We start from the raw sequence: 25389 nt of genomic DNA on the forward strand, positions 1-25389 counted from the left end.
GCCCGCCGCGCTGCCGGGGCCCGGCGCGCCTCCCTCCCCGTGGCCGGGCGGAGGGCACGGGCGGACCCTCCCCACGGCCGCCCGTCCCCGCCGTGTCCCCGCCGTGTCCCCGCCGTGCCCGCCCCGGGGGCCGCGGGGGGCGAGCGGCGGGCAGCGCGGCGGGGCCTGACGGGCGGGCAGCGCAGGCGCGGTGCGGGAGAACGCCATGCCGACCGTGAGCGTGAAGCGGGAGCTGCTGTTCCAGGCGCTGGGCAGGCCCTACAGTGAGTGTTCCCGGGATCCGCGGGACCCGCGGGGATGCGTCCCGACATCCCCCGGCCCAGCACCGCGGGGATGCGTCCCGACATCCCCCGGCCCAGCACCGCGGCTGCCGCGCTGCGATCGGCGCGGGCCGGCGAGCCCCTGAGCGGGCACGGCCGCGCCCTCCGCGCGGGGTGTCCCGTGTGGGACAGCTCCGACCCCTCGGGCGATCCCGGTGGCGCATCCCGGGTGCCCCCCGAGCCCACCCGCCTGCCCCTCGGCAGCCACCGGCACGCCGGGCACAGCCACGGGCCGGCCCTGCCCCTCTAGTCCGTGGCGCACGTGGGCGCTGTTCGAGCCCGGATCTCTCGGGGGAATCAGAACCAGGCCCTTCCAAATCGCGGCTTCTGGCTGGGAGTTTCTGTTTTAGGGACTGGTTAAGTCAAAAGGAGAGGGAAGAGGTGGGAGCAGGCACAGCAAGCGGTGGACACCGTGGTTTTATTCAGTTCTCCTTTCCCGGCTCTTTAGAATCGTGGCTCTTGGGCTGAAGGAGCGTTCGGAGCCACGCAGGGGCTGTGGCTCTTAGGACAGATCTGCATGGCCAGATCAGGGCTGTGTTACTGACACGCTACAACGCAGTTGATGCAACCTCTGTGTAACAACCTGACTTAACAACAACGGGAGCAATTGGCAGAAGCTGCCCAATGATTCCCTCCTGTTTTCATTATCTGTTCAGGCCATAATTGCTCTGACACGCTTGGCTGAGGAGCTAAGCTCCAAGGCTCAGAAGCCCTTGCTGTGACTGTAAGAATACCATGTCAGCAAATGTACATATGCTTAAGAAGCTGCCACTCAGATGCAAATACAAGCAAAATTCTTTAAATTATTACTACCCATTTGTTTTCAAAAAATCCTTTGTTACCTTGTTTGAAAACATTCAAAACAAACACACAAAAAAAATTAAGTCTGGGGTCTGCTTATTAACCAAAGTTCACCTTCTTCCTTCACAGCGGACGAAGAATTTGATGAGCTTTGCTTTGAGTTTGGTTTGGAGCTCGATGAAATTGTAAGTAATGTTTTTATTTGTTGCAACATCTGCAATAAATGTATTTTTCCTGTACATTGTTACCCAAGTTGTAATTAACTCATATTTAAAGTTTTGATTTAGGTTCTGTACTTCTGAAGATTTGCTAGCCTTGATAACTCTATCCACGTGAATCTTTTTCAAGTAGACCTGATTTGGTTTTGATTTTTAATTTTAAGTTATGCATCTTTTAGTGACATTTATCAAAACACATCCGAACATCATGTGTTCTGCTTTATTTCAGAATAGACTTGATGATAATAAGTCATTTGTCAATCTATTGCCAAAAATGTCTCAGTTATGTACAGGGATCTGACAGCCTGGAGACTCTTGTTTCTAAAATCTCTATTTTTAAAATAAAATTTTAACACCGCTTTACAGTCCCTTAGTCTGAGAAAGATGGTATGTAACTTCTCGAATTTGGTGTGTCCATTTGTTGTATAAATCCAAATTACACTGTTAAACTTCCAATTAATACAGTTTTTTCTTATTATGTTATATAACTATCACACTCCTATCAGTGACAAGTTATTTCAGATTCAAACCACATTTTTGTTGAATTTCAGACATCTGAGAAAGACATTATAAGTAAAGAAAAAGGCGAAGAAAAGGCAAAGGGTGCATCTGATGTTGTTCTCTACAAAATTGATGTTCCTGCCAACCGTTATGATCTTCTTTGCCTGGAGGGGCTGGTCCGAGGACTGCAGATTTTTAAAGAAAGGTAAGGCAGAGTTGTGAGAGTTTTGTGTGGTTGGTTAGTTGTTGAAACACAAGTCCATTTCTGGTCAGTAAATAAAATTTCAACTTGCTTGGATTATGAATATGATTTTGTGTGTAGATCAGATTCATCAGATGTTCCTCTGGACAGGATCTACTGTATAACTTTAAAAGACCAGTTGAGGCTGTTAACTGGGTTTTGGGTCTGTTCTAAAAATTTTTAACTGCTGTTCCATTGAGACTTATCCTCTGTAAAGAACTCCTAAAGAACTCCTGTAGCAAAACTTCCTTGTGATCCTTTGTAATAAATACCAAAACAAATAACTTATTTCACTTTTCTGCTACGACTTTATCTTCTTGAGTTCTTCCTTTCTAGTTCAGTAATCTGTTTACCTTCCCATAGAAAAGAAGTTTTGAACAGTTAGCTGATTACATGTCAAGAAACGTTACAAAGGAAGTTTTGCACATATATTGCTGCTACGTTTCTAAAGTTTCTTGCACTTGGGGAGCTTTTTTTTTTTTTTTTCAGTTACAGACTTACTTCTGGTTTTGTTTTAGGATAAATATCCCGAGATATGAAAAGATAATACCAGCTGAGGGTGAAGGTCAGAAGCTGATTATCACTGAACAGGTAAAAGTGTTTACTGCACCTTTGTAAATGTATTGAGAGCTGCTGAAGCAGCAAGATCTGTATCAGTGCCAATTTTGTAAGAGCAGTGAGACTGGAAATCTTGTTTGCAGAACAAGAGCTAAAACAACTTAAATATCTCTACTCATTGCAATTTATTTTTAGTGAAGTGGACGGGGAGGAACAAGAGAGAAATTATTTGGGTGAACCTAATAGCAGATCAAATCAAAGTTTCAGGTGCTCACATTCCATTGACCTTCTGGGCCATTGCACAGTATATTGCAAACCTGCTGGTCTCTACCGACCTGGATTGTGTTTATTTGGGTTTTTCCCCTTTGGCATTCTAATATCTTTGCATGAATTTTCCTACTTTATGAAAGAGGACTTTATGAAGAAGAGTGCCCATTTAATCAGTTGGAATTTTGTGTTTCCCGTGTACTTGAAATTTACATGTTGCTGCTGCAAACTGCAGACTGTCCAAATCCGTCCTCACGCTGTAGCTGCTGTCCTCCGTAATATAACTTTTACCAAGGAACGCTATGAGAGCTTCATTGACCTCCAAGAAAAGCTACACCAAAACATTTGCAGGTTAGTGTTTAAATTTAAAGTAGTGTATAGTGTCTATGAATATGATTTTATCACATGTTAAGACTCTGCATCCTTGTTGCAGAGAGGCATTATAGTTACACCAAGGGAAATCTTTTATACCAGCTGTCTATATCCTTCTAATTTCTTTGCCTGTTTCTGCCCTCTTTCAGTAATGTTCAACAGAAATAGCTGTTACAGCTCAGGTGACAGTTGAGGCAGAAGTGTTTTACAACATTCCCACTGGATTTACCTTTGCTGTTGTGTTGTTAACATTTGATAAAATGTGATTTGTGAAATAATTTCTGGGCTTCTCAAAATTATCCTCCTTTTTCAGTAAGTTCTATGAATGCATAGAAGTACAGAGCATCATTAGATACTATCTCTAAGAAACTCCAAGTATTTTTAGTAAAAATGTGATTTTGTCTTCTTTTTCTTTCTAGGAAAAGAGCATTAGTAGCAATAGGTACCCATGACTTGGACACCATCTCTGGTCCATTTACTTATACAGCCAAAGCACCTTCAGACATTAAATTCAAGCCCTTGAATCAATCTCAGGAGTACACAGCCTCACAAATTATGGATCTGTATAGGGTGAGATTTTTTTCAGACTTTTTGCACTAAATGCAGGAAGATAAATTTCCAAGGCATAACATCCCTCATATCCTTGTTGTTGAGAGTTGTTCTTACAAATAAAACACAGTTATTTTTTGTAGCTTCACAGACAATGAACAGTCCACATTTTGCTTATTCGTGAGAAATGCAGGGTAATACTTTATTTTTATTGTCCATGAGAGATACATCGTGGTGTTTTGTGGCTAAGCACAGCTCTAAGAACAGTGGGTTTGATAGTAACCCTCTGATTTGTCAACACAAAGGCTGCTTTTTATGATGCTCTTAGTAATACTGTAAAAGGGTTCTGTATTTATCTGTCTACACTGGTAAAATACTCAGTGTAAAAAGCTGGGAAAAGTTTAGGGTAAATATTATTCTTTTAATGTTACTTTCATTTGGCCAGTTTATTTGTGGAAGATGTTGGTTTATTTATCCAACTGCATATCAGGCAAGCATAGCTGTGTGAAAGGCTCAAGTTAACTCTGGCACTGCTCTTGGCCCAGCATCCTGATGAAACCAGGTAAATGCTAGGAAAAGATTCTGTCAGGGCTAACTTTATGAAGCCTGTGTGTCCACTTTCAATGCCAGCATTTCAAAATAATACTATTATTCTTTCATTTTACAATATACAGCTGTGCTGGAGCACACGTACTGGCCATAGAGACAAATCCTCAAATATCTCTGACTAAAGATGAGTAAGAGCTAGGAAAAAAAGGGTTATCAGAGAGACTGAAAGGAAATTGTTTTTGGCACAGCATACCTATGTCATTGAAATAAATGTAAATTTTGAATCAAATTCGAGTGTGCCAGTATGCAGCAATTTATAATTAAAAGCATTACAGTGCTAATTTTTATCACTTTTAAGGGTAGTTCCTATAAACTAGGGACGTTTGGCGATGTTTGTCTGCTGTGTTGAACAGGGGCATCATCTGGATAGCATGGCCTATGCATGTTTGAGAGAATCCTGAAAGTAATAGTTTTTAACACTTCTGAAGAAAACCAAAAATCCAGTTCTCTCATTTCAAACTTCTCCTGCTGCTGAGAGCAAACAGCCTTTGCTAGTAAAAGTATGCAGCTCTAAGGCCAATCCTTCCTTCTTTCAAAATTCCCCTTAATCTCTTAGCAAAGGTTTGTGGCACTGTGGAAGTTCACACGTGAGCTGAAGTGAAACTTAGGCTGTGCTTTGTTTCTCCAGAATGACAGCCACCTTCGGCACTATTTACCCCTGATTGAAAACAAGCCACGTTATCCTGTCATTTACGACAGCAACGGTGTCGTTCTGTCCATGCCACCCATCATCAATGGTGAGATTAATTTGTGACTGGCTCGTACTGTCACTGCTGTTTTGTGTGTGAGTTTGTCTGACAGAAACACGGATGTGTAATAGGGATTATTGTGCTTTCTTAACATTGTTTTACTTAAAATTTCATATTATCTTCTTTCCTCTTTTCAATTTAAATGCAGCCAAACCTTTTGCTCCCTCCCTAGGCTGCTTGTGTTCTTTCTTCTCATCCTCATCAAGAGGATGTAAAAGTCCCACTGCAGACCTCTGCATTTAGCTTCTCATACCCTTCTACAGCTTAGCAGAGTTCCTTGTGACAGAAATCTTTGTTAGGAAAGCATTTGTTTAGCTAAAAGGAGCATGCAAGAAATGATTTTGTAAACTGACAACTGTAACTAATAACTGTAACTTTGTACTCCGTTTTACGTGGTCACAGCAGGGAACGTTTCACCTCTGTCTTAAGATCAGTGTATTTATGAGCACTGTGAATTAGTTTTGATGGATTCCTATTGTTATCACACAAGTGATTTCAGGAGACTTTGATGGCTTAAAAATAATAAATTGGTCTCAACTCTTTTTGCATTGTTTCTAAACATGGGTTCCTCTGGATGCAAAAGAAATGGGTGATTTTTGACAACCACGCTTACTGAAGCCGTTTAATGGCATGACAAGAATTACTCCTTTAAGAAAGATGTTTCAGTATGCCTCTGTCTATACCTATATACTGAAATACAGGTCAAGAATCAGTAACTTTCCCTACACTGACCAATAAATCTGCAGTGATAATCTCTTTGGATGTATTTTTCCTAATTGACCTTATCCAGCTAACCCAAATCTTCTTAAAAGGCAGCTCAAACTCTCTGGCAGGGACTGGTAGGAACAACTGTTGTGAACTGAAGCTGGTGTCAACCACTGTGTCTGATCCTTCTTTGTTGGGCTCGTTCCAGCTTGGGTGTGTTCCATGTATAAGTGTTACAGATTGTTTATATTTTGTCAATTAAAAATATTGAACAGTATCTGAGAGAGGCTTCCAGGTTAAAGGTGCCTTTTAAATGCAGTGTAAACATCTGTATAGGTTGTTTGGGTTATCTACAAGCACTGAAATGAAGGGTTATGTTTGCTTTGAAGTGGGTCCAGAAATGCCGAATACATTCCATCTGCAAGGAGATGCAGCCCAGCATTGAAGGGAATACAAGATCCCTCAGTCCTGGGATCCTCAGTGCACCAAACTTTCAGTCTAGCTGTGGCTTAGTTTCTCAGGTAGGAAACTAAAACCAGAGAAGCTGAATGACTTGCTCAGGGTCAGAGGAAGCAGGAATGCCCAGGTGCTTTCCTTTGCCTCTAGTGGGGTGCATCTGCATTAGTTAATGGTGCAGTGAAAGTAAAGAAGCAGAAGGAGGTTGGATTTGGCATGATCCCATACAGTTCTAGGACTCTGTATGCCCATGGTGCATGGTTACCAGCCGTGGAATTCACTCAAGGCGTGCACTGCCCATCTGTACCTAACAGGCAGTACCAGGATTGCTTGTGGCTTACTAACAGAACCCCAGTTCTCAACCAGCTACTGGGGGAGTTTGCATCTAGTTTGCAAGAGAGACACTTTAGGTGCTTCTTCCAGACAAGAAGCAGTTTTGAGGGCATTAGGGATGTGCTTCAGCACGCACCTCATGGCTCCCAGCACAGACAAAGCAAATTCATGCCTAGAAGAGATCCATACTAGGATGTAAATTATTGATGTAGAGCAACCTATAGTGTGTCAGCAGACAATGTCTAAGGATCTTGATTATTCACGGAATTAGCTATTGATAGTCACTAGTCTAAAGCACTTTTTAAAAACCATTTCATTCATTCGTGCCTGAGGAAATTACGCACTTCACACATTTGATGCAAGTGTCAGACTAAATCCAGGGAAGATGGGATGCTGTGGCAGTGCAGAACCCCTTTGCTAACAGCAGATGGCCACTGTCCTGCTAGTTGGCTTTTTCAGCTGGGTACTGAGATACCTGTAGATTTGTGTATCCTTTAGTGAAAGTCATGGCCCAGTCAGCGTGTCTGGTCTGTCTTTTTCCTTTCTTTGATTCATAAATTCAAAAATAAAAAGAGCTGCTATTCTGCCAACAGTTGTGAAAGTTGGTGCAGTAGACAGTGGCTTTTTTTTAAGCTGCAGAAGATGACAATGATCTATCTGAATCACAGAATGAGTCAGTATCAGTGTTATTGCAATGAAAGTAATATTTCTTAACATGTTTTTGTCTTCACATGTTTTAGGAGATCATACAAAAATAAGCCTAAAGACCAGAAATGTGTTTATTGAATGTACAGGCACAGATATTACAAAGGTAAATTAATCTTTCCTGCTTTTGATATGTATTAATATCATTGTCTTCCCTATGGGTGATAGGGCTCCTATACAGAGACCGACAATAACCAGGCATATGGAGCCAACCTTCCAATTCAGAAGTTGCAGGACTGTGGAACTCCCTCAACACAGTTTTAGGCTTGCTCAATAGACAGCACTGTGTTTTCACTGAATTTTAATTTTCCTGTATCTTTACGTGAACAGTAAGTGTTCAGCTTGTATGAGAAAGTAATTTAAGTAAATTAGGGACTGTTTGTTCTTGTTGTTGTTCAGCACTTTTTCTAAATCTGAAAGGCTTTGAAAAGAGTAAAATTCACTAAGACTGCCTTTTTTTGGCAGAATACTCTTTGTGAATAATCATTTTGTCTCCTGCTGAAAATTTGGGCTGAGGGAAGGAAGGCAGCAATTTTTCTTCATAGTTATCTTTTTCAAGCAGGGACGCTGTGCAAATAGTTGCCAGATTCAAGTCTTTCCATATGCAAATTCTGTAACTCAAAGCTGCAGCATGAAAGCCTAGCAGTCATAATTGCCTATTCTTGAATATAGGTTGTGCATTCATTGAGTTTCCCTGAAGTGTGTAACTTGATCCTTAAGAGCAAAACTGCTTTTAACTTACCCTACTACACAATGATATGTTAACAACACAAATAAATCTGCACGTTGGGAGTGGCTTCTAAGCAAACTAATAAATAACTGCTTCTTGCTACTGCTTGCCTTGACAGGAGGAATAAAAATAGTGCTATTACATTTACATGAAGGAAATAATACTGTCAGGCATCAAAAAAAAAACCCCTTTGTAGATGGAGAAGTTCATCTGAACCTCATGATTATGTTCTGCTATACTAATCTCTTAAAATATTAACTGTAAAACAAAAAAAACTGCAGACAAGGTTTTTTGATAATGTATTACTAAGCAATGCACAGTCCTTCAGCCTCTACATTCTCACTTGAACTTCAGTGAAATGACTAATTAGACTGAAGGTTAGGAAGACCCAGCTCCAAATGGTCATCAAGACCCTGTGTATCTACAGAACAGAGTTAATAAAAGATAAACCAGTACTTCAGAACCTTGAAAACCAAAGATTTCAAGTTTTTGCACAAACATCTTTACATCAGAAGAAAAACATCCATTAAAATTGAATCTAGTTTTCTAGACTGCTAGGATTTTAGTTGAGTTATTAGAATAGAATGAAAAGAACGTAACACAGGATGTCCCCTCCCATTTTTTGTTAAGATATTTTGTCTACTTCAACACAAGCAGCTGAGAGATTTCAGTGGGATTATTTTCTTTATTTTGTAGGCAAAAATTGTTCTTGATATTATAGTCACGATGTTTAGTGAATATTGTGAGAAGCCGTTCACGTGAGTATAAATCTCCAACCAGAGAAACATTTGGGCCATGTGTTAAAAACGTTTTTACTTCCTTTTTTTTTTTGTCTCTCTCAGTGTTGAAGCAGTAGAAGTAGTTTATCCCAATGGGAAGACCCACATCTATCCGGTAAGCGTTGCATTATGGTATCTCTGTGTCCTTGGGGAAAGGGATTTTATTTACACAGAGTCTGGTAAGGGTGACATTGTTTTCTTCTTGTGCAGTGGCAGCACATGCCGGTTCTGAGGTGCAGAGCTTGGCACTATCTGTGTGTTAGTGAGTCAGAGCCTTCTCTAACCCCACAGAAAATAACTCGCTTCCTCTTATCTAGGAAACTCATCCTGAAGCTCCATTAATTTATGATAAGGCTAAAAATACAGACTCACTGACATAGCCTTGTACTCCAGAAAAAAGGGGTAGGGTTTAAAGTTACAAGTGGGAACTACTAATATGTTTTAGAATGCATGTGATAGGAACTTTTTCAGAAAAAATAAAAATTGCAATCAAAGGTCATAATCTATGTCTAAAGGCTTTAAAACCTATGTGTTTGAAATCAGGAAAAATTAATGCAGGAAGAGGTTCTGCAGCCTTAAGCCCATGGACAGCTGAAATCAGCCTCAGCACAACTTACTTATCAGATCTGGAAGCTTTAATGCCCTTCAGTTAAAATAACCTTGTATTACACTGCATTTTTCAGTCTTTCACTTCATAGACACCAACTATATAAAGGTCTATAAGGCAGGATGTTGACTTGAAGTGCAGGTTGCCTGCATTCAGAGTCCCAGACAGACCTCTTTGCAGTAATGGAGTCTTACATTTTTGTTCTCTTAATAAGTATGAAGAAAGCAATTCCTTGTGTTTCCTGAAAGTAACTGAAGACAGATCTGGTTGAGTTCCTAAAATCAGATATATTAAGCAAGTACAAACTGTGTAGAGGGAAAGTTATTTTTGTTGAGAGGTTTTCTAGTGGTATTTTAGCTTTTTCGTTTTTGCAACGTCAGCTTTAATCAACAGAGGAAAGACCTTGAATCCTGAAGAGAAAACCAACAAAACAGAAATCTCTGCAGTTACCAAAGTAGCTTCCCTAGATAAAACAGTAAAAAAAATCCCCAAAGTGTTGGATGCTATGGTTTCCAAGGATGTGTATATCAAGAACTTTAGAAACACATAAAATACATAAATACATACAAAGTAGCTTTTTAAAATACGGTGCAAACTTGCTAAGTAAGATACTGGTAGATATTTTTGTGCCAACATGGAAATAGAAAATATTCTTTCCTTTTCGTCCTAAGAGTCACTTGGTCTGTGCTAGACCCTGGGATCTCATGCATGGCCATTCAGTGCTTTAGGGCTTTGACTTAGGATGAACTGGTGACCAGAAACTTTCAGTGACCCTACTACTTGCATAGGTCAGAAATTATTGGAAGATTCAATAACAGGGATTTCATGCTGCATCCAACCTTCTAGCATAACCAAGAAACAGCTTTTGCATCACATACTATAGTATGTTTTCAAGAATCCTGTTACCTTTAAAATGCTAGGTTTGGCCTAATATTCCACATTTTCTTCTGTGGATGTGATTTTAATGTGTCAGTTAGAAACTGGATTACTAAGGTGTCAGTGTTGAATCCTCTTCTGTGGAAATGGCAAGCACTGTGTATGCTTAAAAGCTTTCTCTTTTTAGGAACTGGCTTACCGAAAAGAGAAGGTGAAATCTGAAGTCATTAACAAGAAAATAGGAATCAGGTGTGTTATTGCCAATGCAAACAATTTCCATTAATCACGAAAAAAGTACTAAAAGATACTGATTATTGCATTGTTTTAAAAATGTTTAGATTATGTGATTTTTTTAGTTTATCAAAAATTCAGAGGTAATTTGAATGACTCTCTAAGACTTCTTCCCCTGTTCTCAACAAAAGAGAATTCTTTATGGTCCCACACAACTGTTATGAGGTAAAGAAAAATGACTATCTCAAGAGTCAGAATCTGAGCTGGTTCTGATTGAATGCTAAGTCTGTGTGCAGTCCATAAGACATTTGGAGATTCTTTAGGACATAAGGCAGTGCAGCAGAAACATTGATTACTTTTAAAAAACCAGTCGATATAGTGCAAAATCCATAAATTACTACTCTCTTGTTTTGTTTCAGTGAAACTCCATCAAGCCTCGCAAAGCTCCTGACCAGGATGTGTTTGAAGTCGAACATCATAGGGAATGGGAACCTTCTAGAGGTTGAAATCCCTCCTACCAGGGCAGATATTATCCATGCATGTGATATCATAGAAGATGCAGCAATAGCTTATGGTTATAACAACATTCAGATGGTTATTCCGAAAACGTACACCATAGCTAATCAAGTAAGATTGCCCCTTCAAATGAACGCTCTGTTGTCAGTAAATGACTAGTGCATGCCAGAAGGGCTTTGGGGAAAACAGAACCTAGGAATTAAATATTTTGACATGCTTTGCCTTGAGAAGTATTTACCATGGATGGGATACAAAACAGATGCCCCGCTGATTTGACTAAGTCCAAGACCAGTGGTTGCTGGTACTTGAAAAAAGACAGGGTTTAAGTAGGGAGCCTGTATTAAATCTCTAATTGGGAGATTCATTTCCTCAGGCAAGCCTAAAGGCAGCTGGCTGATGCTTTCAAAAATTTTAAGCACACAAGCATAGTCCTTCCCTAGTGAATTTACCGTCATGTAACAAGCAGAATCACCTCGGGAAAAAAATAGCAAAAGGCTTTTAGATGGAAGCTGAAAACTGTTTTGTTTCATTTTAGCTCCCTCTCAATAAGCTCTCAGAACTTCTGAGACTGGACCTGGCAGCTGCTGGATTCACTGAAGCACTCACTTTTGCCCTGGTATATTATATTGATTTCATACTTTTCTTAGCTGCATGTTGGAACAGCAGTGCAGTCAGAATTGCAGAGGATGGTGTGAAGATATGTTACTGTGTAAATGTACCAGTATTATCCAGTACTGATTGTTTACTAGTGTTTTAGATTTAGAGTATAATATTTTGTGAGTTTGTAGGTCAGAGAAATGGAATGAATCACTGTTAATGTGGCATGGAGTTTTAAGTATAGAGGGGGAAAAAGCTGCTGAAGTACTAGTTTGAGTTTAACTTGATAGGATGAAATTGTAAGACAGCAAGTATCTCTTGAGACTTTGGTCACCAGTGAAATTCATCACAGTTCTATAATCTGGAAAACAAACATTTATACATTCTGGTGGATACTACTACAGTTTAGAGATTACCCTGTTTCTATATTTCCCTTCAGTATTGTCACTTGCCCATGATTCCTTGCATTAGATACCAAGCTGGTATGTAATTATTCAGTCAGCAAAGAGTATATTTTAAGAATAGCCTTAAAAAAGTTACCATGCACACTAAGGGGACACAAAATCCTCTGTAAATTTCACCACAGATAGAGGGGGTTTTTTTTTGTATGGAAGAACAAATAAAAATGCAGCAATTGTTACCAATGGCTGTAGGTATTATTCATATTATTTTGCTACAAGCCACGCCAGTAGTCTTTTACCAAGAATTAGGACTCTGCAACAGCAAGATGCACCAATGCAGGCTCCTAAAACACTTCCAGTATTTGAAAAATCCAGGTATTGCAACCAAATTTGGTAATTTGAATGTATTGAATAAAATTTTAACTCCTTCAGATTTTACAGAGCTTCAAAGGCAAAATCTGGCCTAATTCTGAAAAAATACATTCCAGTTTTAATATTTGTTATTAACTCATTTAAGTAACCAGAACAGTAATTATTATTAATTCCTGCAGTGCTAGTATCTGACAAAGGTATTCAGACCTGTAGCAGTACCATGTTGGGGAAACACTACATATTACATGGTCAAGCTTTTATAGCTGTCCTTATTCGTTAGTAAATATAGTTAATTCTTTTTCAGCATTGAATAGGTAATGTGTTTAAAGCATTTAATGTATTACATCGCTACAACTGAGAACCTTTTATGAGCTACAACAGCAGAATTTTTGAAGGTCATGCAGTGTATCATGTTATCACATTACATATTTGCATTTCTGCTGTGGCAGGATGAAACCCACAGCCTGCTGTGTCACCAGCACTATTAAAACACCAGTGTGAGGCCCATGACTATGATAACTGTAATTTATGCTATAACATTCTGTAGCCCAGTGTTATGTGATAAACAGTGCTTATGTATTTGTGCACTCAATCTGTTCCCTTGGTTAGAGCCCCAAATTATACTTGTACACAATAACATTGCCTTCTGTGAGAGGCTCCAATTGAGCCAGAATGCATTTGGTTAAATCACAGTAACATGCTGTAGTTTAGATACACATCTGAAAACTGTTTAACACAGTTTTCTCCTCCTGAGTTCAGCTTGGGGTTTTTTATTATTCAATAATCCACTTTTTCAGATGGTATCATCTGCTCATTTTTCTCACATTTGGTCTATCAACGCACTTTCCAGAGTGCTGCCAGTGCAAAGGGAGCACTTCTGGCAGACTGCAGTGTACAAGCAAATCCTCAATTACATGCCTAGTGTGCTATTGGTTTCTCTAATACATTAATAAAGCTATAAATTCTGGAAATCTGAAGTGTGGATCTTATCAGTAGCATCTATTGCTGCATGTGCACAGACAGTGTCTGAGCCTGATAACGTGAATGTGTATTGTGTTACCGACCAGCATAAAAATGCACCTCTAGAATAAGGGCATTAAAAACACTCCCAACTCCCAAAAATTGAAAAGAACAAACTGCAGGAGTCCTATGGAGCTCTGAAAATTGAAGTCTTGGCCATAGAACCTGTTTACATAGACAGTACTTTACTTGCTCCAAGTTTCCCCCATAGGATTGTTCTCACGAGAAAGCTCAGGTACAGCCCCTTTACAAGTGTTATTTTCAGAATAAAATACTCCACCCTCTGCAAGTCAGGGGGCACCATCTGAGCCTCTCTTTTTAAAACAGATGACAGCAATACATGACAGAAGCTTAAACAAACACCTGTGTTTTTTTTAAACCAGCCTTATTTTGCTTAGTAATTAATGTTTGTAAATAAACCAAGTTTGCCTATTTAGTCCTAGGACTAGGGCTTAATTTTTAGTTTGAGCAGGTGTTGCACATGAGAGCATTTATTATGGGGCCTCAGAGGCAGAGCTACAATTGCACTGTTCATTCTTGATATCGAATTCCATCACTGGCTTGCTGTCTGTTTTAACCACTTGACTTTGGTGGGGTTTTGTCTCGTTTTCAGTGTTCTCAAGAAGATATTGCAGATAAACTTGGCATGGATATGTCTGCAACGAATGCCGTGCGCATAGGAAACCCCAAAACCGCGGAATTTCAGGTGAGATCATTCACACTGAGAGCAATATTGTCACAGATTCTGTATTCAAAGAGGAGAGAAAGGAACCAACAGAAAGTAAAATTTATAAACTAGAGCTCCTTTTCCTGCATTAAGGAGGTTGTGTTTATTTACATGCTGAACTTGCTAGCAGCCATCTTCTGTTACTCCTTCACTGAGAAACACCTTTTCTGGTGCAAAATACTATATAGCTTTTCAGTAAAGTAAAATACCACGCTCTTTGTGACAGAATATGGCAAAATTGTTCAGTCTTACTGCAGAAAATCCCAGATGGTTGATCAGCTCCCCCATTTAGAAAAACGTATAAAAGGACATAAAACGAGCTACCACACCTGACAATCTCTGAACTTCCTCAGGCCTGGATAAGAAACATTTGGGGGTTTTTTAATTATTAATAATTTTTACTGCTGTTTTTTTTTTATAAATTCAGAACAGTGCTCTTGAAGTACTTTAATGCCCCTTTCTAGCTCTTTGCTAGAGCAGAGAGTGAGAGGTCAAGTATGGTATTCCCAACAATTCTGAAAATACCTAAGAGTGTACCTATAGTTTTTTTATTTCTTTTGGAGAGTGTTGTTTGTTTTTTAAAAAGATACTTTCTTTAGTTTACAGAGAAGGTAAATTTAGAGTCCTTTTCTTCTTTCTAACATAAGAAATACAAAGGTAAACTCACTTTAGAAATATTTTGAAAAGTTTCAGGATTCTGTGGGGTATTAATGTTTTGTTTTTAACAAAATACAAAACATTTTCCCTTAAGATCTTCAGTAAGTCCAATTTCTCTGAGTGTCTAAAATACCTTCCTAGATCTTATTTCTGATCCTGAAAACAGTCTCCTTGCTGCTCTGAGATTCAAGGACAGAGTTTTTGCCTGCAGTCACGCGTCTCCTGTTCTACTTGGTACCACAAATGAGCAGTCGTGCAAGGCACTGTTGTTATCACCTCCTCATGGATGTCATTTGGCATAACATGCTAGGCAGTGTTATTACTGCATGAATATTCCTCCTGTCAAAAATAGCTTCAGTCTCTTAAAATCTGTAGGCCTTCCTGAAAATTGGGAAGGATCGCTCTTTGTGATGCACTATAAACTTGCAGCTATAGATGGGAGCTGTGATGAGATCCTCAGGATATTTTCCCCCATCCCCTATCCTCTGCCAGCAAGACAAGGGCAGGAGGATGCCTGGGACTGTATTCTAACTGAGTGTGCAGCTAGAACTCTTCATGGGTTATGAAAAGTAGGATAAATAGGCAGAAATGCTGCAGACCAAAGCTGAGTACATAATAACTTCTGACCTGCAGTCAAGGAGTAGACAGTCACTCCCATCCCTCTTCTGTTAGATTTACTGAATTAGACTCTTCTGGTTTGACAAATAAAAATGAAAAAGCTGCACTTTTAAGGAAGTATTTGAATGGAGAACATAGGAAATGTTACTGTTCCTACAAATAAATTCACAGGTATGATTGTCTCTTTGCATATGTGTTCCATGGATTTCAGGTTGTCCCTGACTGAATATATCCGTTTCTATTACTTAGCTTATTCCTATCATTGATTGGTATCAGGAGGTATAAACACAGTATTTTCGATAGCACTTAATATTTCCAAAAATAACATTCAGGATTTGCCTTTTGCATAGGTGAGAATAAATTTCTGGGAATTTTTTGCACTTTCTGTGGTTTTTTTTTTATTACCCTGCACTGCAGCTCAAGCACCTGTAAAATGGGACCTGTTCTTTAGCTCACATATAGGCCCTTTGAGAAAATGCAGTATAAAGAACATGCAGAGAACATACATTTTCAAGTTCAGTCATTCTAAATCAAAGATGCTTAAACATTAGAGATAAGTCCAGTATTTGCACCTGACTACTTTTAAACTCCTGTTACAAATGAGCAAAAAAAAAAAAAGTGAAGAAAACGAACATGAGCTATTTTGGAAGGTATTTGACTTGCAGCATCATGTTTGTCCTGCAGGTGGCACGTACAACCCTCCTTCCTGGGCTGCTGAAAACTATTGCTGCCAACAGAAAGATGCCCTTGCCTCTGAAACTCTTCGAGATTTCTGACATTGTAGTAAAAGATCCTAATACAGGTAAGAGAAGGTTCCTCAGAATCTTTGATAGTGGAAATACGTCTACATACCAAAAGGCAATAATATTAAGTAAATCTGTATTTCCTTAAAAGTGGTAATTTCAATGGTAATAGTTGTTTACATACTACGTGGGGGTTTTATTTATGTGCACAGGACAAGAGAGCTTGGTGGATTTTAGAGTGGCTAGAAACATGGTTCATTTTAGATGTTCTCTCAAAAGTACAAGTTAGGTAGATTGGTAAATTTATAGGTATCTAAATATCATTTAAAATCTGTCAAGAAAACAGAAAGAGTGTAAGGATAAACACAAGGCAATTTTGCACCAAGAAAGAACCTGCTCTAAAGTGCTTGTATTGATGCACCTATTTTTACTTGCTTTTAAATCGAGGGCTCATTGGGATTCTTACCAGGTATGTAATTGATATTCTTATCAGAGATGTAACTCAGAAGCTGCCTGCTGGTAATGTTAAGTGGCACAAATGGTGTAAAGGAGTAAATACTGAAGCCATGGTGCTGTTAGAGTCCTAGAGCCCTGACCCACTGCAGATGTGCCAGCTCTGCCAGCTGTGAAACAGAATTGTCTTAAGCCTGGGAATAACAGGTTGTATTTGCAGACAGATTCTATCCTGGAGAGCGGTAATTCAGAGGAAAATTTTGGGGTCAGTGTGTCTCAACATGAATCCCTTTTCCATCACCTTTAAACAGGATTGCTTGTATTTGTTTTCCAAAATTACCTTCTGGGAATCTGACAACAGATAGGAAGAATGAGATGGGTGGAAGAGAGACAAGGCAGAGAGTGAAGCACGTCTTTGTATAAAAGTGTATCAATAAATAAATAAATAAATAAAAAAGCTCCACAGTACAAAACTTCCTCTCTCATCAATAAAAATATTTTTCTTATCTTTCCACTTATCCAACTATGCAAAGAAAGCGTGGCTGCCTTGCAACTGTTCTGTAACCTTAATTGTTTTATGTGAAACAGCCAAAGCATCTAGTCCACTTTTCAAAAGTTTCAATAAAATCCTTCCTGTGTTTTGTTTTGGGGCCTCTTTGCACTGATTTCACTGCACATGATCAAAATTTCAAATTACCTTTGTCTGGAAAAAGGTATCACAGGAAAATGAACTGTAAAAATAGATTTTTAAATGTTAAAAATTTTACTGATTCATTTCTTTCTGTATGGTATACTGAGGGAAAAGGAGTGCACAAGCTACAGCTCTTGGGAAGAGTTACAAGTCTGAATGGAGTTTTGCCTCTCAGTGAAAAAGGCTGACATTACTTTAAATTCAGCAGTAGAAATGGTTCTGTTGTTTCATTATCTGGTTTCAGATTTTAGTGATTGTGTTTAAAGTATCTGGGATCTGCAAAACAAAGGTTTATATAAGGCATAAACAAAATGGCAAGTAAATTGCTTTGGTGATGAATTTAATTTGTAGATTACCTTTGTTTTCTTTTTTTTAAAGGAAAAAAAGGAACTTTGCCAAGCAAAATAAGCAGTTTTAGCAAGCCATGTAGACTTTTTTTTATTAAATACAGACAGTTTGGTGGTGCATCTCATTCCTTGTTGGGCATGCAGTTAGCTACAATGCAAAAAATGTGGTACAGATGGCAGAATAGCATCAGCATTCTTCAGAACTAAGAGTGGGGCTGTTTATCTTGGACTAAGGAGCACATTTACTCTGGCATTATAACATTTGGAAGTTAAATTGTTACTTTTATTTCGTGTGTGTCAAGTGTAGCTCTTGAAGGGTTTCATTTAGGTGGATGGCTGTTTAAGAGTTTTATGAAGACTGATTTTGTGGTGTACTTCATTTTGATGGGAATCATTGCAACAGATAAAAGACTTCTGAGGCAGCAGCTTTGTGCTCTTGGGCAGCCCTCTCATTGACTGAGCTCTTACAGACTCTGAGCAGTGTCTGAAATTGGTTTTAAAGTTTTGTTTAGAATAACTACTGTCCCCAAATTTACTTCCAAAATTAAACTTGCCTAATAAACAGTTTGAAAGGGGGGGAGTGGGAAGAAAGGTAACTCTACAAACACTGAAAAATATAGGGTTGTCCTCTCACATATGGAATGAGATTTCCTTCACAAGGCTTATGTCATCAGACTGAGTAATTTAATTTTATTATTTCATGATTTTGGCATGCAGAATTTCCAATTAATAATTTCAAAAGTATGGGTCAAAAGAGTACTGACATTAACTGTATTTGAAATGGCATCTTGTAGTCATTCATGTGTGAATGAACCAGTCTCTTTTAAACACACTTATGCTTACCAAGGTGAACCAAACACATTTCTCTTCAGACATATCTGGAAGACAGGTTTGATGTATTAAATTAGCAAAATGTGTGCCAGATTTAATGTGACTAAATGGAACCAAATCTGAGCAAAAATTTTTCTTCTCAGGGCAGGAGGAAATGTTCTGATTTTGAATATGTTGCACAATATTTATGTGGTTAACTTGTGACACCGGGCAGTCTCTTCTGGTAGGATAGTTACCCAAGTTCAGGGGATAAATCACCATTTTTACCACCAGGCCTAACAGAGAATACCCTTTCACCACAACAAAAGAAATGAATCCATTAGAAAATCACCTCTCACTAGTGATCTTGGAGAATCTGGCAAGCTTATGGTAGCACACATTTTGCACAATTTACATCATTTGTGAGTACAGCTGCTGCCTCATTTTGAAGCATTGTTCCAAACTGCCTGGAAGTGTTAGTTATATGCAGAAAATAGTTTGGAAGGTGAAAAGACAGGTTTAAATGAGCAGGTGTCTCAGATCACCAGGTCATTTTTCTGAAGCATCTCTCATTTGGTAGTGAACAGCACACAACACTGCTTTATCTTTCTTCTGCACTCTTTTGGCTCACATATTTCTGAGCAGCTGCCCATCCTTTGGATTGTTTTTCGGCAGCATCCCCAGGAAGTGCTTTGAAGTCTCAGAAATATATACATATATATATATATGTATTTATAATTTAGGTTGACATACTTGGCAGGCTCATTTGAAAAATAGCAGTGTTTCATGGCATGACACAAGAGATCTCTTAAGTGAGTTATAGAGAACTGAAGCATTTCTAACATCTGCCAGCTTTTGCCTGTAATTCCTAAAACTTTCTTTTTTCTTCCTATTGCCTGTAAAGAACTTCCTGTGTTGTATTATAACTCTGTAAAGCAGTAAGTTTTATAACAGAGCATTTTTGAATACTTGAAAAAGCATCCTTTCCTTTACCAAAGGTTTCTTAAGTTGAAAAGATAAGGCATAAAAAAGCATTCTGTGTGTTTATTTCTGATGCTTTAATTAAGAATTCTGATCTGAAGACACCACTGAACTATCTTAATCATAATGAAATTAAAATTCAGATAGTTGTCACAAAATCTGCTAGCATAATGACTCACAGGAAAAAAAAGGAAATCATTTTACTGAATGTGCTGTCTTTCTTCTGTTGTTCAGTGCAACATGAAAATAAATTATTGACCGTCCAATACTGCATTACTGATTGGTATCTTAGAGCTGGGAAAAAGAGATGCATGTTATGGGACTGAACAGCCTGTGTGCTCAGAGCCAAAATCAGATGCTGCATTTATTGATACTTTATCTGTAGCCTTTACTGTTCCGTGTTGCCATTTTAACTTCAGGACTGGATTCTCCAGCATTATTTAACACTGCACGTTATTATAATGACAGGAAAAATATCCTGAGTGACAAAATACAGTAAGTTCAGCTTGCAGTGACTGATTAGAGAAGTTGCAGCTGTGTTACCAAGTTGCTGCACTGGAAGCTTTGAATGACTTGTGGCTCAGAAAGGCTGAGGTTTCATCTTGTATGGAGGCTCTGCTCCTGTGTTTTCCTGTACTTTTTAACCTGTATTTCTAGTTATTTGGCAAATGTTTTCCTGTTCACTTTCTGACAGATTTTTCGTTATTAAGTGTTTAATTGGAGAAAATAAACAAGGTGTAAATTTCATTTAATCTCTGATTTTTTATTTAGTAGATAATAACAGTTCAGGAAACACTCATGAGTGCAGAAGTTTCTGCTGGTATTTAAGCTCACCCTGTGTCATGCAGGAAGATTGGCTATGGGGAGTCAGACCAAAGCTCATTTAGCCCAGTGCCCTGAATGTAACTCCAGCTAAAAGTGCTTTGCCAGGGGAGAAGCACAAGAGCAAGGACACAGAAAATTCTTTCAGAGAGCTCCCTGTTGTCTGGCCACGAGTAGCTCAGGGACTTCCCAACATAACACGGTTCTTTGTTTGTACTAAGAAGTAGTAGATTTATCTGCTATGAACTTCATCTGCCTCCTCAGAGCTGTGTAAACTGGCACCCACAAAATCCTGTTACAAAGAAGTTTCACTCCTTCACTCTATGCTGCCTGAAGAACCCACTCCTTTTCTTGTTTCTTGCTTTAAGCTTGGTTCCTCTTGACCTTAATGAAGATGCTGAAACCCCCTCAAAAGTAGGACACAGTAGTGCTAAAGAGTGTAGTGCAATGAAGTAGGCTAAAGGTGCAAGTATAACAACATACTACCACATACTAATTTTGAAAGTTTAAAAAAAGAGAAACCTATTTTGCTGAAATCAATAATGTAAGAAGGGATCGGGCAAGGTTTTGGCTTAAGGAATTGTCAAAAGTGGGAGATACTCGTGTCACTGTCTTGAGTTTGTGCAGTGTAGCACATTTTTCATAATCACTTGGTTTCAGGCATATCCCAGATGATCACAAAAACCATCAGTTGTGATTTAAAACCTTCTGTGAATTTAGATCTTTTCACAGATCACCACGCTAATGTTATTACTCATTTCAGGTTGTGGGCTGGTTTTTTTGTAGTGGTGGTTGCTCTGCAGCCGAGTTCTATAAATATTTAGCTTTCCCTCCAGCATCACAGGTTTCTCCATGCTTACTGAGTACTTGCATTTTGGCTAGTCCATTTTAAATTTCTTTAACACTTTATGTGTCTTTATGCATCTTCTGTCACTGCATAGAAGATACTCCTGTGTAACAACCCTCTTTCCTGCCTAATGAATAGGGGTACTTTAAATCTGACTTTACATTTCTGACTCTGAGAGTCCAGTGGGTTAAAGAAATCCCATTATTTCCTCAGATTACATGCCCAGTGTGTCAGAGAAGCCATTTTACTTATTTATTTCTCCTTTCAGCCACAAGTGCCTCACAGTGCAGCAGAAGAAAACAGATGCAAAAGGCAAGGTTGAAAGTGTGATAAAGTTCCCAGATAACATAATTGTTTCCTCCTCCTTCAGATGTAGGTGCAAGAAACTACAGACATTTATGTGCGATTTACTACAACAAAAGCCCTGGGTTTGAGATTATCCATGGTTTGCTGGACAGGATCATGCAGGTTCTGGAAGTACCACCAAATGAAGAGAATGGCTACACAATCAAGGCAGCTGAAGGTAAGGAAGACAGAACTAGAGTGTACAGCAGAGGTTGTTCAGGATCTCAAATATTCCTCTACAGTCTGAGGTGAATTTTTGGTTGTTGTCAGCAGTAGACACTAAAGATTAATATCATTATATATGCTGTCATATTGAGTCACGATGAAATGATGGTGAAAAGGCATTAACTGCATTCACTGATTGTAAGATGGGATTGCTGTCTTTCTGTGAGCTATTCTGAGTAGTTTTATGTAGTTTGTGAGTTGACAGCCTTTTAAGGAGACTTGTAGTAAAGCAAATGCCATGAACTTCATGGACTGTTTATAACGAATTAATCTGCTGATGGCAAGGGTATGTAGGAATTCACTGAACTGATGAATATGCCAGACACCCACTGTATTCTCCTTGGATAACAGAGGCTGGAAAAGACAACTTCTTACACCTTATCTTTTAGTTTATAGCTTCATCTATAGCTTTTTTTCATACAGGTACATTTTATTTATACACTCATGTGAAGGTACATGCCTTATATATCTTTTATTCTTTAAATATCTTTTAATCAGTCTTTGAGAACTGACCCTGCTGCTTAGACAGTTTTATAACAGCCCTCTTCCTTCTCCATACAGGGTGAGCTGCACATGAATTAAAAATAACATCCTTAAGTGCAGAATCTCCTCTGTGTATGTGCCTGTGCATGTAAGAGAGAAAGCAAGCAGGTTGACCTGATTACTTCATTGAGAGAGCATAGGTTGATGGAAGAGAGCAAGCACCAGCACTCATCTATTCTGCTGCCTAAAATAACAGCATAGAAAATACAAAATACATACTGACCCTTTTTCCCTCTCCTTTTCTTAAGAAAGTACTATTTTGCTCAGTATTATTTAGGCAGACTTTCAAAGGGTTTAGTAGAATATCGTTAATAGGATTCCCAGGTTGACCAGAGGAATGTTTAGTTCAATTATATTTCTAATTCTAATTCTACCAAGCACAGAGTGGGTAATAGCAAAGCTTGGTATTTGGAAAGGGGGTGTGGTAGTGGGGAGTCAGAAGAGCCTCTGGGAACTGGTTACTCAGCTGTCATTGAAGTTAAATCAAACTGCTGTATGCCTATTCAAAACTCTTCTGTAGCTGCTTTTTGAATAGACTTATCAGGAGTTTGCTTTAATACTGAAAAATATTTGCAAGTGTTTTATATTCTGTATTGTAACATTTCAGCTGGCTGCAAGAAACTGGAAAAAGATCTCAAAAATAATCCTAACAGAGGGAAGAAGTTATTTCTAGATATTAGTGCTGCTCAGTATTCCTGATGCTGGGAGATTTGTAATGCTCATTGAAAATCCCTGCATTCCCATGACATTACTCCACAATGCATTTAGTGTAAAGGGTGGATTATGCCTTGTCATGTGCAATATATTACAAGCAGTTTGTGGCTTTTGGCTATAGCCAAAAAAAAAAAAAAAGTGTCTGCTACTTTCTGTTTCATCAGTGATTCAGAAACTCTCCTGGGATGGCACAGAGATTCCTTGCAGTTCTCCTGACTTTGGAATTTAACCTTGGTAACAATGCAGATGGCTGATACTCCAATGCCAGAGCAAATGCAGTGTCACTGCACCAACTTATCTTCAAAGACCTTCACTGCAGAGATGGTTGGAAGTCAAAGTAGTTGGAGAATTTTGTTTGGGGCTTTTTGTTGTTGGTTTGTTGGTTATTTTTGGGTTTTATTAAACTTCCTTCACAGTCTGTCAATTGAGCATGTGCCAGAGAGAAAATGTCAGCAGATGATGGAGTAAGGTCAATTGCTGAGTGAAAAAAAGATATCCTGTAACATCTTAAAGAGACTGCAGGATACTGAAATAATTCATGAGAGCACTGCAAGTTACTTCAGAGGTTTTAAATCAGGACATTACACATGGCAGGGATTTTTAGATGAATCTCTACGGAGCCTGCTTTTTTATTGCCTGTGCCGAATTTAAAATTTATACAGTGAGAAATAGGTTTATCCTGTGACTGGTTTATCCTCTGATTTAGAGAGATTTAGAGGTACTTTCTCTGTATGTAATTTTAAATAAAACTTGAACCTAGTAAGCAACAGAGTGTGAAAAGTAGGGTTTTAGTCCAGTTGTTTTTATTCCTTGTGTAACTGATTCAAATAGTTCCAGTGATTATTGAAAAACATGACAGAGAATAAAATATTGCTTTGAAAGAACAACTGAGAGAAGATAGAGATGTACTGGGGACATATTTGTCACTTATCCAAATTCACTTTGCAAAATAAAATGCCTGTGCTATAGTCCTGTTTGGTCCATATGTGCAAATCATGGTTATTTAAGCTCCTTCTGTTCCACCAACACCTAAGTGCCCTGTGATTTGACCTTAAGGTCAGAGCCTTTTTGCCTTCGTAGCAACACCTGTGAAAAAAGTGCAGATGCTAGAAAATATGGGTGAAATTGTGATGTTCCCCTGGCCTTTGCCACTAGGGTTTGGTGTAATCTGAGCTAGGTAATAAATGGAGAAGAGCTGTTTAGAGCCAGCCCTAAGGAAGAGGAGGTTTTGAGTGACTGAATTTCCAGAATTTCAGCATACATTTGGCACTCAGTGCTTTTTAGTTTCTTAAAAGTTACTAATGAAACCTTTTGGTTTTTTTCTTACTACAACTAAACATACAACATTAAAGTCAGAATTCTGAAATCCTGCCCATTGTTTTAAAATGCACAGAATTAATTTGTTTGCTATGTCAGTGAACCCTACAGGCCTAGAAAAGCATTTTGGTTCTTCTCTTTGTTTCATGGAATAGGCATCCATAATCAAACATAGATTGAAAAAGAGTACAATCATTGCATCAAGCCTCAAATTTGTCTGTGCTCTGTAATAAAAAATTTTTGCATAAAACTTTTGAGATCTTAGCCAGTTCCATACCATTAATAAAATGTAAAGCTCAGTGTGAATGTGTATGATTAGGAGGTAAACAAATAAAATCAAACTTTTTAAAGTATAAAAATCTGGGTAGAAAAAGACAACAAATTTGGTCATGGATGACCATCTGAGGTGACTATTTTCTTCCAGAAATCAGGACAATGATCACAGGAGGTGATGTTAATCATGGGATTTGGGTCCATAGAAAAGTCTTACTTAGGCTAAGAAGAATAAAGAAAGGCTTAGTAAATACTGACAGCAGATTATATATCACAGCCTTCAAAGGAGTGGTGTGAAGTCTAAGGTGTCATTATCCTCACTCCTAATGTAACATTTAGAATGGCTGTCCCTTATTTCAGGAAGAAACCCCTCGTTTTACAGTACCTTTGAAGGGTCTCCATACTTTGCAAATGGAATGTAATTGGGCACAAACTGTTTTAAAAGGGAAAATAATACCCCTGTTTAATAAAAAAGAAGCAATTTGACGGGTTCACAAGAAGTGAAAAATCTATATATAAAGAAAAAAACCTATATATATGCATGGGTACCACTTCACTGTCTCCCCCTTTGCCTTCTATGATAAAACTGAAGTAGCATTCATTCATGTGAAAACAAGCAACCCCTGAATAGTGTCAGCCTGTGACATGAGCTACTTTTTTGTACATGATTGATTCTTATGGAACTCAGCTAACTCTTGGATTTATTTTTTTTTTTTAACTAAATGTTCATGCCATTCATTCTTTTAGGGTAATCATCAGCTTA

General features: G+C 38.7%; 1 protein-coding gene across 1 annotated transcript in view; it reads left to right on the forward strand.

The window, feature by feature from the left end:
• Positions 1-153: 153 nt before the first annotated feature.
• The window catches only part of FARSB (phenylalanyl-tRNA synthetase subunit beta), a 34478-nt gene continuing 9242 nt past the window's right edge, over positions 154-25389 (forward strand). Inside the window, exons 1-16 of the mRNA XM_050307801.1 lie at positions 154-263; positions 1251-1306; positions 1891-2045; positions 2600-2672; positions 3142-3257; positions 3698-3848; positions 5065-5173; positions 7420-7490; positions 8811-8872; positions 8957-9008; positions 10564-10625; positions 11027-11234; positions 11659-11739; positions 14127-14219; positions 16200-16317; positions 21580-21732. Coding sequence (XP_050163758.1) covers positions 206-263; positions 1251-1306; positions 1891-2045; positions 2600-2672; positions 3142-3257; positions 3698-3848; positions 5065-5173; positions 7420-7490; positions 8811-8872; positions 8957-9008; positions 10564-10625; positions 11027-11234; positions 11659-11739; positions 14127-14219; positions 16200-16317; positions 21580-21732 — 1618 coding nt within the window. The 5' untranslated portion in view covers positions 154-205. The remainder of the gene's footprint in view (positions 264-1250; positions 1307-1890; positions 2046-2599; positions 2673-3141; positions 3258-3697; positions 3849-5064; positions 5174-7419; positions 7491-8810; positions 8873-8956; positions 9009-10563; positions 10626-11026; positions 11235-11658; positions 11740-14126; positions 14220-16199; positions 16318-21579; positions 21733-25389) is intronic.

The sequence above is a fragment of the Myiozetetes cayanensis genome, unplaced genomic scaffold (assembly GCF_022539395.1).
Source record: "Myiozetetes cayanensis isolate MyiCay16 unplaced genomic scaffold, myiCay2020 scf13, whole genome shotgun sequence".
Taxonomy (NCBI): domain Eukaryota; kingdom Metazoa; phylum Chordata; class Aves; order Passeriformes; family Tyrannidae; genus Myiozetetes; species Myiozetetes cayanensis.